The sequence below is a fragment of the Diadema antillarum genome, unplaced genomic scaffold (genome assembly GCF_040938485.1).
Source record: "Diadema antillarum isolate AM-2024a unplaced genomic scaffold, OU_Dant_1.0 scf00000146, whole genome shotgun sequence".
Classification (NCBI taxonomy): Eukaryota; Metazoa; Echinodermata; class Echinoidea; order Diadematoida; family Diadematidae; genus Diadema; species Diadema antillarum.
This window is the reverse complement of record NW_027271035.1, coordinates 2,550,919-2,566,391: the sequence shown is the minus strand read 5'-3', so window position 1 is coordinate 2,566,391 and position 15,473 is coordinate 2,550,919. Positions and strand designations below refer to the sequence as shown.

The 15,473-nt window shown below is 38.9% G+C and overlaps 1 protein-coding gene across 1 annotated transcript; it reads left to right on the top strand.

Moving 5' to 3' along the window:
* Positions 1–2,777: 2,777 nt before the first annotated feature.
* Positions 2,778–13,854, top strand: LOC139721647 (monocarboxylate transporter 2-like). Its single transcript, XM_071632977.1, has 4 exons — positions 2,778–2,961; positions 4,444–4,584; positions 9,002–10,042; positions 13,712–13,854. The coding sequence occupies exons 1-4, from the start codon at positions 2,778–2,780 to the stop codon at positions 13,852–13,854; spliced, it is 1,509 nt and encodes a 502-aa protein (XP_071489078.1).
* The last annotated feature ends 1,619 nt before the right edge of the window (positions 13,855–15,473 follow it).

Sequence of the window (15,473 nt, the reverse complement as noted above, 5' to 3'; positions counted from 1 at the left end):
ACAATCGATTTGAACATAAGACTGGACATAGCGTCGTAATTACGATTACAAAGAATACAAGAGAAGACAATTTTACAGACATGAAATGTGGGGGACCTACTACATTATGTTAGTTATGATCTCATTCCTTGCCTATATCCGAACTCCGTGAACTGAAAGCAAGAAGGATTTATTTGGACCCGTTGTTAAGCCGTTGTCCCTCTCCCCGTGCACTAAGAGGAGGAGTAGGAAGCATCATACACCTGTATTGGGTTTTCAGCCCCGCCCCTTTACATTAAGCCAGTCAGCACCAACGGCGATCGATTTGCATACATTCTGAGCGGTTTTTTAGATATAGGTCCCGAGGGTGTTTAAGAATGTTTCATGTTATGAATGCCGCATCACATTCCTTGTCTCCTCTGGTATAGCTCAGTATTAACCCTACCCTTATAAGTATTTTTTCCCCTGTTCCTCCAGAGTTCTATCAAATTTGTATAACCTGATAACAACAGAGAGGCCGCTCAAACCAAGGAGGTACTAGGCAAAGCTAGTACCTCCTTGCTCAAACGAAAGTTGAAGAGCAGACGTTGAAAAAGGGATGGCCTTTCCGTAGAACAGTCACAGCGCTGTCACCGTGCAGACCCGCTACCATCATCCTAATACCTGCAACCTGAGCGCATCATTGTAGTGTCCAAGGTAAGGTCCATGTTTGGTTGCGCTATATATAACATTATGGTCTTGCATTATACATATTAAACGACACTCTATGACCATCATGATTTTATGACAACAATTAAAAGTTATGAAACCAAAGTCCAGTATACATGTGATAAATGACATCAATTTCGAAAGATTCATGGCTCTGGTAATTGATGTTCACCTTGCCACTTTTGTCAGTCATAGAATGAACAATCTATAAGCAGTCATGCCGTGCCATTAAATCTGTAATAAATGGGAGCGAAATCTGTTTTTTCATAGCCAACTTTACGAGTCAAATATACCTTAGAAAACTAAAAGAAATCGTCGTTAAATTTTGCCATCCAGAAACGGCATACATGACACAGATAATTTCTCATTAACCTCGTCCTGAATATTTTGCTAAAATAAACGTACCACCGCTCTTGTCTCCTGAACCTCAGGCCTTTCCTCTAATTATGAGCCATACTTTGATAGGTTAATGACAGGGCTCCATTAACCCTTGATCTGCCACACTGATTACCTGTCCATAGGTTTGTGTATGAAATTTATGCACGTTTGGCTCATTAGCATAGTAAGGGTTAAGGATAACGCTTGTATACCATTTACGCTAATTTGAATAACTTCGATGACGACAAAAAGTCATTAATCACCTTTTTTCCATCTCACATCTATCTGTATTAAAGTTATCACGTTAAGTTGATCTCAGATTTCTACGCAGTTGTCAGTATTCTACCGGCTCATCGTGCCCAATTTGTGTGTGTGTGTGTGTGTGTGTGTGTGTGTGTGTGTGTGTGTGTGTGAGTGTGTGTGTGTGTGTGTGTGTGTGTGTGTATGTGTGTGTGTGTGTGTGTGTGTGTGTGTGTATTTCGGCCCTTTCCTCTAGTTCTTGTCAATAAAATCATCATCGAATTGCCTCCAAGACAGTGCCGAATGTATCCGTCGAAATAATGATAATAATGTCTTATTTACCCAGGGTAGCCTTTTCAGTGTTGCCACTGCTCTACCACAGGGCCCTGCTATTATTATAATCCTAGCGTTGCCAGGAACCCATTTATACACCTGGGTCGAGAGGGACATGGTGGGTAGAAACATCTTGTCCAAGGGCCTAAGCACTGGACGGAAATCGAACTCGGGTCTTCCGATTGGGAGTCGACAGTCTTATCCACTATGCCACAGCACCCCCACATCCTCAAAGCTTTTACAATTCTATCGCAAGGTCTTGTTACCTTTCGACTTTCAACTTCCCTCTATTCCCCTCTTGTCTGGCCCCAGGTACAACCACAGGCATGTTGATACAGTCGACTCCCTTTATAATGAAGTCCTTGAGACCAGCAGTTTTCTTTCGTTATATCAAAATTTCGTTGTAACCGAAAAAAACTATAATAGATATAGAGCTGATAATTTTAGAGCTTATGATGTAACCGTGAGTTCGTTGAAAATGTGAGTGCACTGTATTTCTCAGCCTTGATCATTAAGACATTACGTCGTTGGTTGGTGAATTGTAAGGACCAACTGAACCACTAATTAGTTTTAACAAGTTGATTTTCTTGTTCCATCGGTATTCTGTTTGTACATTAAGTCATTGGCATCTTAAGTCAGAGACGGTCAGAGGGTTAACGTTGCCACTTTGCTTCACGTGGAATTATGGAAGTTAAAGAGGATGTCATCTGAAATATTTTCCAGTACACAGTTGACTCAAAACCATGCGGACGTTGTTGACTAGGCAAGTGTACTTGTTATCTTTATGACTCCAGTGGCGTGTCCTTAAAGCTGTGTATGTTCAAATAGTATTAATGATGCAGTCAATAAATCACATTTTACGGGCAATTCAAACTGCACGTGCGCTCTGAGTTGTAGCTGTCGTTATGTTGTTGTTGGTTCGACTTAAATTTTCTGTGCTATATGATAAGCAACATTTAAGGGCAGAATTATTTAGTAGGATAGTTAAAGTAAGACACGTCAAAGAGACATCTAACCTCATTTGCCACCGGACATTGTTTAATTTCGCGCGAGTTGCGTTTTAAGGATAACGGCGCTGTTCCCCCTCATGTCATCGTGGACATCGCGTTCCTACTTGATCAAGCCATTGTGGAGAAGATATGTTGATTCGGTCTCCCAGGCGTTGGTTGATCGTGGTGGCGGCTTTCTTTGTGCTTTTTCTAGACGAAGGAACCAACAAATCATACGGACTCCTTCTGGAGGATGTTACCCGCAATTTCCAGGCGTCCACGAGCTTCGTGGGGTTTGTCTTCGGAATGTCTCAGGGTCTAGCTTACATCTTATGTGAGTGTGACGTCATCATCAAAGTGCTTCTGAAGTCCTCCGCGTGCAGCACACGATGATGATTCCCAAAAATCTAAACCTAACAGTATCTTGTAGCAGCGTCTTTTAGATCCCGTTATTTTAGGTCCCGTGCACAAATCGGTGATGTTCGTTATTCCGAAGGTTCGTTAATTCGTTATTCTAAAACACAATTTAAATTTTCTATACCTAGATGTTCGTTATTCATAAATGAAAAGGGGTTCGTGTTTCTGACAGTTCGTTAATCCAAAATATAGCATATAAAGGTTCGTTATTCCGAATGTTCGTTCGAAAATGAATAGAAGGTGCACACTAAGAACCTTCGGAATTACGAACCTCATTTCGTTCTCTGATGAGCGAACCCTCGGAATAACGTACCTTTTTTTCACTTTCGGATTAACAAATCTTCGGAATAATGAACTGTAACCATTTTGAATGAGAGCCGCGCCCACACCTCAGTCCGCTTTCCATCAAACAATAATTAATAACAAACGACAGTCGTAGGTTTCGGGCGTTCCGTTTTATTCTTGAGACTATCTTCGAAAAGTTCGTTGATCATCAACAATTTGTCGACAGAATTGTTGGCTTGCTTTGATATCAACTGACCAGAAAGAAGTCCTACCTACAAAATTCCATGCTATATCGTCTAAAACAAAACAATGCACAATGACTACGCCAAGCGATGCCATTGAAAGGTTTGAACAAAACACAGAAATACTTTCAGGGAAATAACCATCAAGGGTAAAACATTTCTCAATGGAGCATTGAGTGAGATAGAGGTGGCTTATTTCGCCTGGCAAAGATTGCCTAGAGTACTCATCTGTCAAAATAATCAAAACTCTTTTTTTTTAGTCTGTTGTTTTGTTTTTGTTAAAATTTGGAGTGAATTGATCAATTGAAATGAATAAAGTACGTAATATTTGAAGAGGAAATCCTTGTCACAAAGTATATCATAATGTTGGAGCGTGGGCTGAGGATTGAAAAAAAAAAAGTTTTTAGATATTTTCGCTGAAGGTGTTTTTTTTTTTTTTTTTTTGGGGGGGGGGGGTAAATGATTATGCATGATAGTGTGGCGAATCGCAGTAGGTCTGTCATAATTGAGGTTTGATTTATCACGTCAACGGTAAGCTGTACATTTCTGGTCTCTTCTTTTCATCTTATGTGTAATATAACCAACGTGGACGAAATCCTCACCATACATGATATGATATATGCATACGTACGTATAACCATTGATAATTGTTAGCGCGAGAGTATCGCGAGTAAGTTGCGATGAAAAGCTTGTCACGATTGGCTATGATACACTACATTTGAGTTGTTCGACTCAAATTAACGAAATTAACGGACTTAATTAGAATGATCTTTTGTGTCTGTTTTGCTACATGAAACTTGTATACGTTTGATCACGAAAATTCACCCATTACGGCTGTGGCTTAATTCCTTGTTATTCTTTTTGCATTCAAGCTCCGGTCAACTCGCCGCTGTCGCGGTTGTTTTCAGTACGGCAGCTTGCCATGACGGGGGCGCTTCTCGGGAGTACAGGGGTCATCCTTGCTTCCTTCGCAAGCAACGTCTCTCAGTTCGCCGGGGGCTTACTTACGTTCGGTATGTGACATTCGAAGAAGTGCGTGCATGTATAAAAACGTATTTAGCCAGAGAATTTTGGGTCACACAGTTGATATCATTGTTTGTAAATAGGGTCATTTTCTTCCAAATTTATCTATTCTCAATATTACAAAGTCCAGCTACGCCAGTGCCACACAGAAGACATTGCAATATTTATATATTAAGAATATATAATGAAAGACTCATCACCAAATTATATTTCATTCGTCTATTTCGACATAAAATAATACGCGTAAAAGTAATCTCATTCATCAACCCTTTGTAAGAACTCAAACTGCCCAAAATTCATTTGTATATGTTTGTATTAGAGAATGGAATAATTTGCCATTGAGAATTAGGTCAGCCTCAACACTATCCAACTTTAAACGTAAATGTCGCATTTATCTTGAGGGAAATTTGTACAACAAGAATTGATCAGGGAAGCTGAATTTAAAAGTATAGTAAAATATAAAGTATCTTTCTGCAATTTCATGTGAACTACATGTATGTGCATGAGCGTTTTTGTGACACGTGTTTGTGTGATTGAATGTGTGTGTGTACAGAGCTACTAAGTCTCACGCATTCTGAGTGAGACTCAAGCATTTAGGGGCCGTCTCACGATCTCACGTATGGCACCCATTTTTCTCACGCGTCGGGCGAAGTCTGCAACTTTGGCCTATAATAAGGAGCATAGCTCAAAGGATTAAAGTAATAGTTGCAATTGAAGGTATATTTCCCTTTTGTCTTTCAAACTAAGAAAAAAATAGTCACGCAAATATGCACCTGGTCGCACCATTAAGAGCTAAAAATTGAAAAAGCTCCCTACCGTGGGAGGCCACAGGGAGGAAAAACCCCTCCCACTCCCTCGCTCGCACGCACATTCGCGCGCCGAGATGCCGAGTCATGAAAGTCTCACTCATAAAAAAAAAATTGAACTTGGTATCCCTGTGTGTGCGTGTGTGTGTGTGTGTGTGTGTGTGTGCTTGTGTTGCATCTGCCCTATGTAAATATGTTACTATTATACTTCTTGTTAATATGTTTAAAACTTTAGTATGTTTTGTTTTATATATTTATCCAGGACCCCTTTGTTTAATTTATTTGTTTAATAGATACTTTATTTTCTGCAAATCAACAAATCAATCAGCAAATCAATATACATAAGGCACATGATCATGAACATGTGGGAAATATACAAAATAAATTCAAAACAGAGTCGTTTGACTTGCGTAAACAAAGATATAAAAGGTAATTAATGATACAATATCAGTGGCGGATCCAGAGGGGGGCGCAAGAGGCGCACGCCCCCTTTATTTATCGTTAAAAACAAAAGAAATAAAAAGAAAAAAAATGAAATGAAACCCGGAAGTGGCACCAAAAATAATAGTCACGCCCCCCCCCCTTTACAGAATTCCTGGATCCGCCCCTGAATATACAGTATGCATGTCTATGCAGCGGGGATTACAACAATTATAATTATGGAGCGATAATGCAGAGGGCCGCCATTGTAAGCATAGCTTGAAAAGATGGCCGGCCAGAGGAAAAAGTGGGGACGTATACTAGTTTCGTAATAATACAATACAATACAAGTTCTGCTGCGAAGATAGCAGGGGAAAATAAACGTGATGGTGGTGGATGTGCGTGCAAGTGCTAGAAAGTGCAGAAGGGCAGATATGCTGGAATGTAGAATAATCGAATTGGTTTGCTGGAAGAGGGAACAGTATGCGATGCTGCTATTTGGGGGACCAACATTAATCATATGAATTATTTGTTTTTAATCTGTATTTGAAGTATACTGTAATAAAATGTGCTTCTTTAAGTTTGCTTTAAATGAAAACAAGGAGCCACACTGTTTCAACTCCTCAGGAAGAGTGTTCCATGTATCCGGACCGTGATGTCTAATCGATTTTTGAGGAAGTAAAAGCTTTGGATTACTTAATGAAAATCATGGGAACGACGGGTTGGGTATGAATGATTATGGTTATTGGTTACTAAGGCATTATAAAAAATGGAAATAAATTTCGAGTGTGTTTATACATGAATATAACAGTTAGATATATATGTATGTCATGGGCTTTTAAAGTTTTTAGGCGATGAAATATAGGATCGGTGTGAGCCAAGAAATTTGAGTGTGTGCATATACGAAGAGCCTTTTTCTGAAGAATAAAAGTTGTATTTAATTTAGTTTTGCTACAGTTGCCCCATACAATATTGCAATACATTACATATGGTAAAAATAAAGTGTTATATAACATTAAAGTTTGATCATTAATCAAATACTTTATTCTCCTTAAAACACCAGTTGTTTTAGATATTGCTGTAGTAATATTCTGCACATGAGTATTCCAAGTTAAATTGCTATCTAGGGTCACTCCTAGAAACTTGGTTGAATGTTTCTCAGCAATGTGTATACCATCAATATAAATACTTTTAGGAAGGGTGGGTTGGGATTGAAGAGTATGGAATTGTATAAAACATGTTTTATCAATATTCAATGAAAGCTTGTTACTTCTAAACCATTTCGAAATATTATCTAATTCCATATTAAGTGTATCAATCAGTGTTGCAATATCCTCATGAGAGTAAAAAACGTTAGTGTCGTCTGCAAATAAGATGAAGTTCAAACGAGGGGAGCAATTGGTGATGTCATTAATGTAAATCAAAAAAAGTAGGGGCCCGAGGATAGATCCCTGCGGGACACCACATGACACGTTAGAGTATAATGAGTGACTAGATTTAAATGCAACATATTGTTTTTACTGCTTCTTTTGGGGTCCCAAACTATTCATTATTCTTAATGCTGTATCCCTTTGTAAAATGTCAAATGTTTAATGAATTGGTTAAATAAACTTGAAATTTGAAACTTGATTAAAGATATATACAATACAAAAGGTGTAAGGCACAGTGAGAAAATAGTCAAAATTTGGCATATTTCAATGTAGGCATCACAATGTAGGATTAAGTAGAAACATTTCTCTCTTTTTTTCAATTTGCTTATTCCATTTCTTACTCGATTACCTAATTCAAGTAAAACTAGCCAATTTTGCTGATTGCTGCATCACAAAACAGGCCCCTGTGGGAACATTGTTGTTGTTGTTGTTTTATTTCACGGGGATGTCGAACCCTTAAGCAATCCGTTAGGTTGATAGACTTTAAACAGTATCAGTATCAGTACTGTATTCACAACAATAACAGGCACATAGAAGCTCCTTTCGTACATCTCCTTTAAAATATATATATATATATATATATATATATATATATATATATATTCTCTAGGCCAAATTTCTCTGAGCGTGTCTGAAGGGACATATTTTACCAGACTATAATGGATATTACATGATAAAGAAACACATCAAATTTAGTCAACTACAGTATACTACACGAGCACACAAAAGTTCGGGGTGTTTAAGAACCCTCAACGTTTCACCTGTGTGTGTGTGTGTGCGTGTGTGTGTGTGTGTGTGTGTGTGTGCGTGTGTTGGGGGGGGGGGGAATTGCCCATCCCCTCAGAGAATGAGATTAGAAAACACGCGCACAATTTAATTTCTTTATTTCTTTTTCTTGTGATATTTTGATTTTCTCGTTTATTACCAAGTGTGACAATACACATGGCATTATAGTAATATCTGTAACCATTCTTTCCACGGTCATTTCTTGTGTCATTTACCGGTGAGCGCTATCCATCTCCCCTTACTGAAGACACACACGTGGATCGAGAGGTGACAGATACCGCACGAGATCTTAGTCGTTTATAACATTCCTGGATATTACTTTGTCTTGCTTTTTGGATTGAACTTTTTTTTCATATTTCAGCAAAAGTGTGCATCAGATCGCAGTGAATTTAATTTCAGGTATTATGAAACATGCAAAAGTTCCTTCATGTGGGTGGGAGCAGGATTTCCCGTCAACACCCCCCCCCCCTCCCCCGCTCGTACTGTCTTCCACTGACTTAGTACTCCACAATGTAGAGATGACGTACTCATTGTTACCATCAATATTTAGTTCCCTTACTTTTCGACTGAAAAATTTACCAGTACTGTACCACCAAGTCTCCACCGGCTTGTGGAAATTTAATTCTAGAAAGAAGAAAAAGAAGAAGAAGAAGAAGAAGAAGAAGAAGAAGAAGAAGAAGAAGAAGAAGTTCCTTTGTGTGAGGGGGGACATCCCCACCCCCTCCGAATATCATTGAACATAGTGTAATCCCCTTGGATAGGGAGGGAGGGGGCTATCATTCTGTGGCGGATGTCTATGGAAAAAGCGTGTTACAGCAAAATCAGCTTGTCCCTAAAACTGCCTATAGGGTTGAACTGATTTTTACCGTTTATGATATTATGAATCTTGTCTGACATAATTATAGTGTTATATTCTTAATCAACATGTTTAAGTGAGTCCCTTTCTTTATTTCCTTGTCATATAGGGATAGGCTACACTACAGTGATCCTGACGGCTAACACCTGCCCCGCCGAGTATTTCCCAGATTCCTTTAAGGTCGCTTCTGGCATTCTGATTACCGGGTCTGGAGTAGGCACCATGGTCCTACCCATCATAACGGAAGAAGTCCGTGGAGCGTACGGATGGCGGGCGTCCTTTCTGCTTCTCGGAGGCTTGAATCTTCATTCTATGGTGTATGGCGCTCTGGTGAAGCCACGAAAATTGCGCGCAACGACATCCTTGAATGCGAGTCAAGACAGAGCTCGGCGTGCTGATGACAGTACAGAAGAGTGTGACAGCGATTCTGTTCAACACGAAAACGTAGTGTTAACTCAGCTGGGAGGAGTAATAAACGCAGCCCATGACAATGGTGGCGAGGTAATAAACGAAGGATCTACGGAGTCAGGTCGTTCCGAGAGTGATGCGGAAAATCCTCACAGGGCAGAGTCCAACTCCAGTGTCTCTAATTTGTCAAACTCTCCGCTAGGAGAACGAGAAGAAACATCCCACCGTAGTCCGACGAGGTCCTCCAGCTGCGGTGGTATCCTCGGCATCATCGATTTGTATCTGTACCGCGACTATCCGGTCGAATTCGGATGTTTCTCCATGACGGTAATGCTGTATTGCTTCATCCATGTCACGTGGGCACTGTTTCTCATTCCGAACGCGGAGACGAAAGGATTCGACTCGGCCACGGCAGTGTACTTGGCAACAATTGGTGGTGCATGTAACACAGTCGGTCGCTTCTTATCTGGCATCATCTCTTCTAGACAATGGATGAAAGATCACGTGTTCTTTTTTCTCGTGTGCGTCATATCAGGTCTTGCTTTTGGCCTTAACTACGTCACAATTAAATACGAGGTTCTTGCAGTACTGGCTGGTGTCAACGGTCTCGCCGATGGCATGAAAACGGCAATGATAAACATCATAGTGCAGGGCATGATACCAAAAGATCGTTTCCAGACCGCCATGTCCATCATATTCTTCGTGGGCGGGTGTGCTTCGCCTATCAGTGGTTATCTTGGCGGTAGGAAATTTGAAATATTTGCAGTCTTTATTGGGCATTTCCACCTCATTTTCATGATATGTCATCAAAGAAGTCTAACAAGATAGAATATAAAAGCAGAAAATTCACTACAGCCGAAAAAAAGGATTATGGATTTTTTGATGTTTTCGCAAACACTGATATCACTGTAGGTTTTTTTTCATAGAAATCATATAAATGATGCAAGTGTCGGTTTCGTTGATACTCTGACTACTACAAATATTGTCTTTGTAAATAAAAAACAATTATTGCTAGATAATTTGAATCCGAGAGAGTGGTTGTCAATTTTGTATTGCATTTCCCAAAGACGGTCTAAGACTTACGAGACAATCACATCGCTGACTCAGTAAATTTGTAAGTGTAATATTGTAGCTGATTTCACAGCTTCAAGAAATTGGTTAAAGTTTGTATTACTCAATTACTCATTTCGTTTAGAGGAATAAAGACAAACTAACCTGATTTTATTTTGTAAATTGTAGTTGGTCTCCTTATTCAGATATGACGAAGATTAATTATGTGTGAAGATCAATTATGTGTATGCGCGCAAACACGCATAAAATCTGTGTATCATTAGTGCATCACAAATCAAATTTTGTCCTGATATTCCAATAACATATCTTAATGGGTTCATTCATGCTGTCAGTCGCTATATCTATCAGAGCCGTATTCTTAATATCAATCCGTTAGACATGAATTCAAGATTCATTAGTTTGTTTTTACAGCATTTTTTTTTACAATTCTCAGTCATACTGTGATAGTTTCCGTCCATCTATACGCTGCAACGTTGCAGAACATTCAAAGTAAACCATTTGTCACCTTGATCGTTGATATTAGTACGGTCTGCTTTGTCGAAATATTGGATCCCGTGAGATTTTCGTGCCAAAATTGATTTTTTTAGCTAACTTGGTCAATTTTGGGGTGTTGAATCCAAAAAACTTTGGTTCCATTTTTTTCGACCACGTCTTCAGCCGCCATTTTGAATTTCAAAATGGCCGCCATAGCAAACTGTATTTTGACCCAGATCTCATAATGTGCGCGTCATGGAAGGTTCAAATTTGATGCAAAAAGCATGTTTATAACGTCAGACATTGTGATACACCATTTCCTGATATTGTAGATTGTTTTGATACAATTTGAGGGCTGCCATCTTGAAATTCAAAATGGCCGCCATAGCTAAATGCATTTTTACCTGTATCTCAGGTTGTAAGCATTATGGAAAGTATAAATTTGGGCCAAAAAGCATGCTTATGATGTCAGATATGCTAATATATACAAATTTGTTTTAAATGATGGATAATTTCGATTGGCGGCCATCTTGAAATTCAAAATGGCCACCATAGCAAATGTAATTGGGCCTATATCTCATATTGTATGCATTGTGTAAGGTTCTAACTTGGGGCAAAGAGCATGTGTTTGCTATCATACTTTCTGAAACATCTTTATCTGAAATGATGGTCCATTTTGATATCATAGGTGGCCATCTTGAAATTCAAAATGGCCGCCATACCAGAATGTATATTTTGACCCGTATTTCATGCAGTAAACAATACAGAAAGTTCACATTTCGGGCATAAACCGGGCTCATGATGTTGAACATTCAGATGTACTTTGATCCCCTCTCTAAAATTGCAGATCATTTTTGAGGCTGCCATTTTATCATTCAAAATGGCTGCTTTTCAGCTAATATCTGTGGTCGACAAGCAACTTTTAGGCATATCAATGTTTATGGTGGTGTACATTGTACATCATTTTATAAACACAGACACACACACATAATCATATACATTCTGTAATAATGGATTATTCGCATTGGCTGCCACTCATGAAATTCAAGATGATTTCGACCCATATCTGGTACTGTAAGATCTGTACCCTGCAAACTCAAGCATGCTGGAGCACTTTCATGTAGGACCTATGTGTAAGTAAATCACTTCAATAAATAGTGTTATCATTGCATAGGAGGGACTGCTTCCTGTAGGTACACTGCCATGTTGAAATTCAAAATGGCTGCCATGGGAAACATTCCTTTAAGAGCATTGCATTTGGGTAAAACTTGTGAATGGGAAATCATGTGATTCTGGTGTCAAAGCAAATGACTTTCAAAAGTTCCTCAATAACTGTGTCTGGGTGACTAAATGCCCCCATTTAGACGATTTGGTTGTAGAGTTTAAATAAACAATATTAGCCGTGTACTAGAAAATTTATTGGAAATTTACTTTAGTTAATGTCTTCTAGGCTCTGGAAAAACCTACTCATTCGCATTCCTTATTCATTCTGTGTTATTCCAGAAATACATCCAGCAATTATGAGCTCCCTGATGAGTTGTTTTATTTTGTGGTCAACAAACAAGTTTGTGAATGGGATGCCTGGTAGGGTGACCATGGCATTTCTTGACATTGCGAGACTTTTCCGTGTTTGTCTTCATTCTCTCAAGGCAGCATCAAGTTTTTGAAGATCACCTTTAATCGTATCAATGCTTACTTTTGTACAAATATTTAATAACTGGGATTGAATGTAACTATTGACGAGGTTCCACGTAACCAGATAATGTTTGGCCTGAGAGGCAAAAACAAATCACGTGTAAGCGAATCACATACCCGCTTGGTGCTATTATGGGACGTGGGATGTAACGCTTACACGCTTGCCCACACTTATGGGAAATGGTATGGGACCCCTCCCCTCTCCCCCCCCCCCCCCCCACACAGTTTTTGCCCCTCAGGATGGCTTGATGACGTCATTAGAACCTCGTCCTTACAGTCTGAATTTATGGCGGCCATTTTGAATTAAGAGATGGCTGTCGTTCTGCGTGACCTGAAAGTGAATTCGGTCTAACTAAGACAATTTTGGCAAATATGTAGGGCGCTTACCACAGTATCATATGTTTTTCTATGGCCACCATCTTGAATTTCAAGATGGTGGCCTATCTAATGATCGACAATAGGAAACAGCTGTATTGGAACGTTGGACACCACTAGCATGTCTATTACTGAGAATTTGATGCTCCTACAATAATTGCAACATGAGATATGGGTAAAAACGCTATGGCGGCCATTTTCAATTTCAAGATGGCAGCCTATAAATTGTATCAAAACAAGCCACAATAACAGAAAATGATATATCAGAGTGGCTGACATCACAACCATGCATTTTGCACCAAATTTGAAGCTTCTACAATGCTCACTGCATGAGATATGGTTCAAAATACTGTTTGCTATGGCGGCCATTTTGAAATTCAAGATGGCAGCCTACAAATTGTATCAAAACAATCCGCAATATCAGAAAAAGATATACCAGAGTGTCTGACATCACAACCATGCACTTTGCACCAAATTTGAAGCTTCTATAATACTCACTTAATGAGATATGGATAAAATTACAGTTTACTATGGCGGCCATTTTGGAATTCAAAATGGCGGCTGAAGACGTGGTGGAAAAAAATGGAACCAAACTTTTTTGGATTCAGCACCTCCAAATTGACAAAGTTAGCCAAAAAAATCAATTTTGGCACAAAAATCTCACGGGATTACATAGTAGCCTCTACTATATGTTAATGTGTTAAAAAGTTACAAGCTGGGTTTTATCTCTCTCTCTCTCTCTCTCTCTCTCTCTCTCTCTCTCTCTCTCTCTCCTGCTTCTCTTACAATTATCTAGGCGCCATCTACGATGCTACGGAGTCTTATAATGTCACCTTCTGTATTCTCGGGGCAGCTGAGGTTCTGTCGGGGCTGTTCATTCTGCTTCCATTGGCAATTGGAAAGAGATGCTGCAGGCAAGCAATGGGGGCAAGTGAGTAAATGCGCCCCCACCGCTCACGCATTCTGAATGACGCTCCTGCACTTTCAGATGCATCGCTCATCAGTTCAGGAGTCGCCACGCCATCCTCACAGCTCGTGCTAAATGGAGAATGTAATTTGAAATCCTCAAGTTTTGAATGCATCTTGTAATTATTGTAGGTCTATATCAGAATATCTTACAACTGATATCACATTATGAGTTATGCTGCATTCTGTAGAAATCAACAACTGTATGAATATCTACTGAAAATGAAGTCAGGAAAGAGAGAATGCTCTTGCGGATCATTAACTTGCTGAGTATGAGAGACATTGATAGTCCTTCATCAATAAAATCTGAAATTTGGAAAAGACCAAGATTCCAGAGATAGTATGATTACATTATTTTTGTTGGTTCCAAATGAATACCACAATATTTTTCATAAAGCATGTACATACGGGCATTTAATCCATCGATCGATTTTAATTCCTGTGTAGCCTTCTCTTAGAATCGCTCATTACACGAATAGAGCTCAAGTGAGGCATATGAGGGTTCCAGCAATTTCCATGAAAATCTGATGGAAACCCACTTTCTCACCGCATTTTACCCGAGTATCTCTTGCTCTCCCGTCATTGCAAAGAAACTGGATTTGTTTTTAAATGTAACAACTCATACAAATAATGTTCAGGTTTGTGTTGCCACAGTTATCACACATTCCTAATCGTATCATTTTAACAGATATAGGATTAGGAGATCTACGGATACGTTAAGGCATGTCGAACTATCCATGTGCATGGTTGAATGTATAATTGTGAATTTCATGACAATCTATAGCAAGATAGTTTGTTTTCAAGCAATTACTGCATTCAAGGGAGCATTTATCGAATCCGGATTTTCCGTCTTAACATTAACATGGACATTGGGCATTAATACTTAGATATATTCTTCATTGAAAATAAAATAGAATTGAAAACGTGTTTATCATCATAAAAAGCAATAGTAAAGGCTCTATTTGTATGATACAATGACATTCTGTGCATCTGTCATGTCTGTGTATGCGAAATGAAAACGTATCACAAACAGGGAAATGAATTATATTCATGGAATGCCAAATAACATTAGTACAGACACACATACACACATATATGATATACTAGTATTATTATATACACACACTCACTCCATTGACACCTCACGCATCAGGTACACCTCCCAACGCCTTAAACAAGCCCTTGAAAAAGACCTGTATTAGTAGGTCGAAAGCTTGGGAGAATCAAAGGCAAAGTGAACATATTGCAACGTCTGCCAGCAGCTATTCCTCCGTCACAACTATATATACATTATAGTCGAAACAATGCAGATGACAAAAGATGTCGCATGAAGCCGGCTGTTACGAAGCTTTCGACCTTGGTCTTCCTCAGCTTTATTATCTGCTAAGCAGACGTGTTAGTTACTTGGGTGTCTTGTGGCTGTCTTGTATATATATACATGTATATATATATATATATATATATATATATATATATATATATATATATATATATGTATATACACCAAAGATATACACACACAGATGTGCGCGCACGCGTGTGTATATATATATATATATATATATATATATATATATAGCAATAATAAAGTC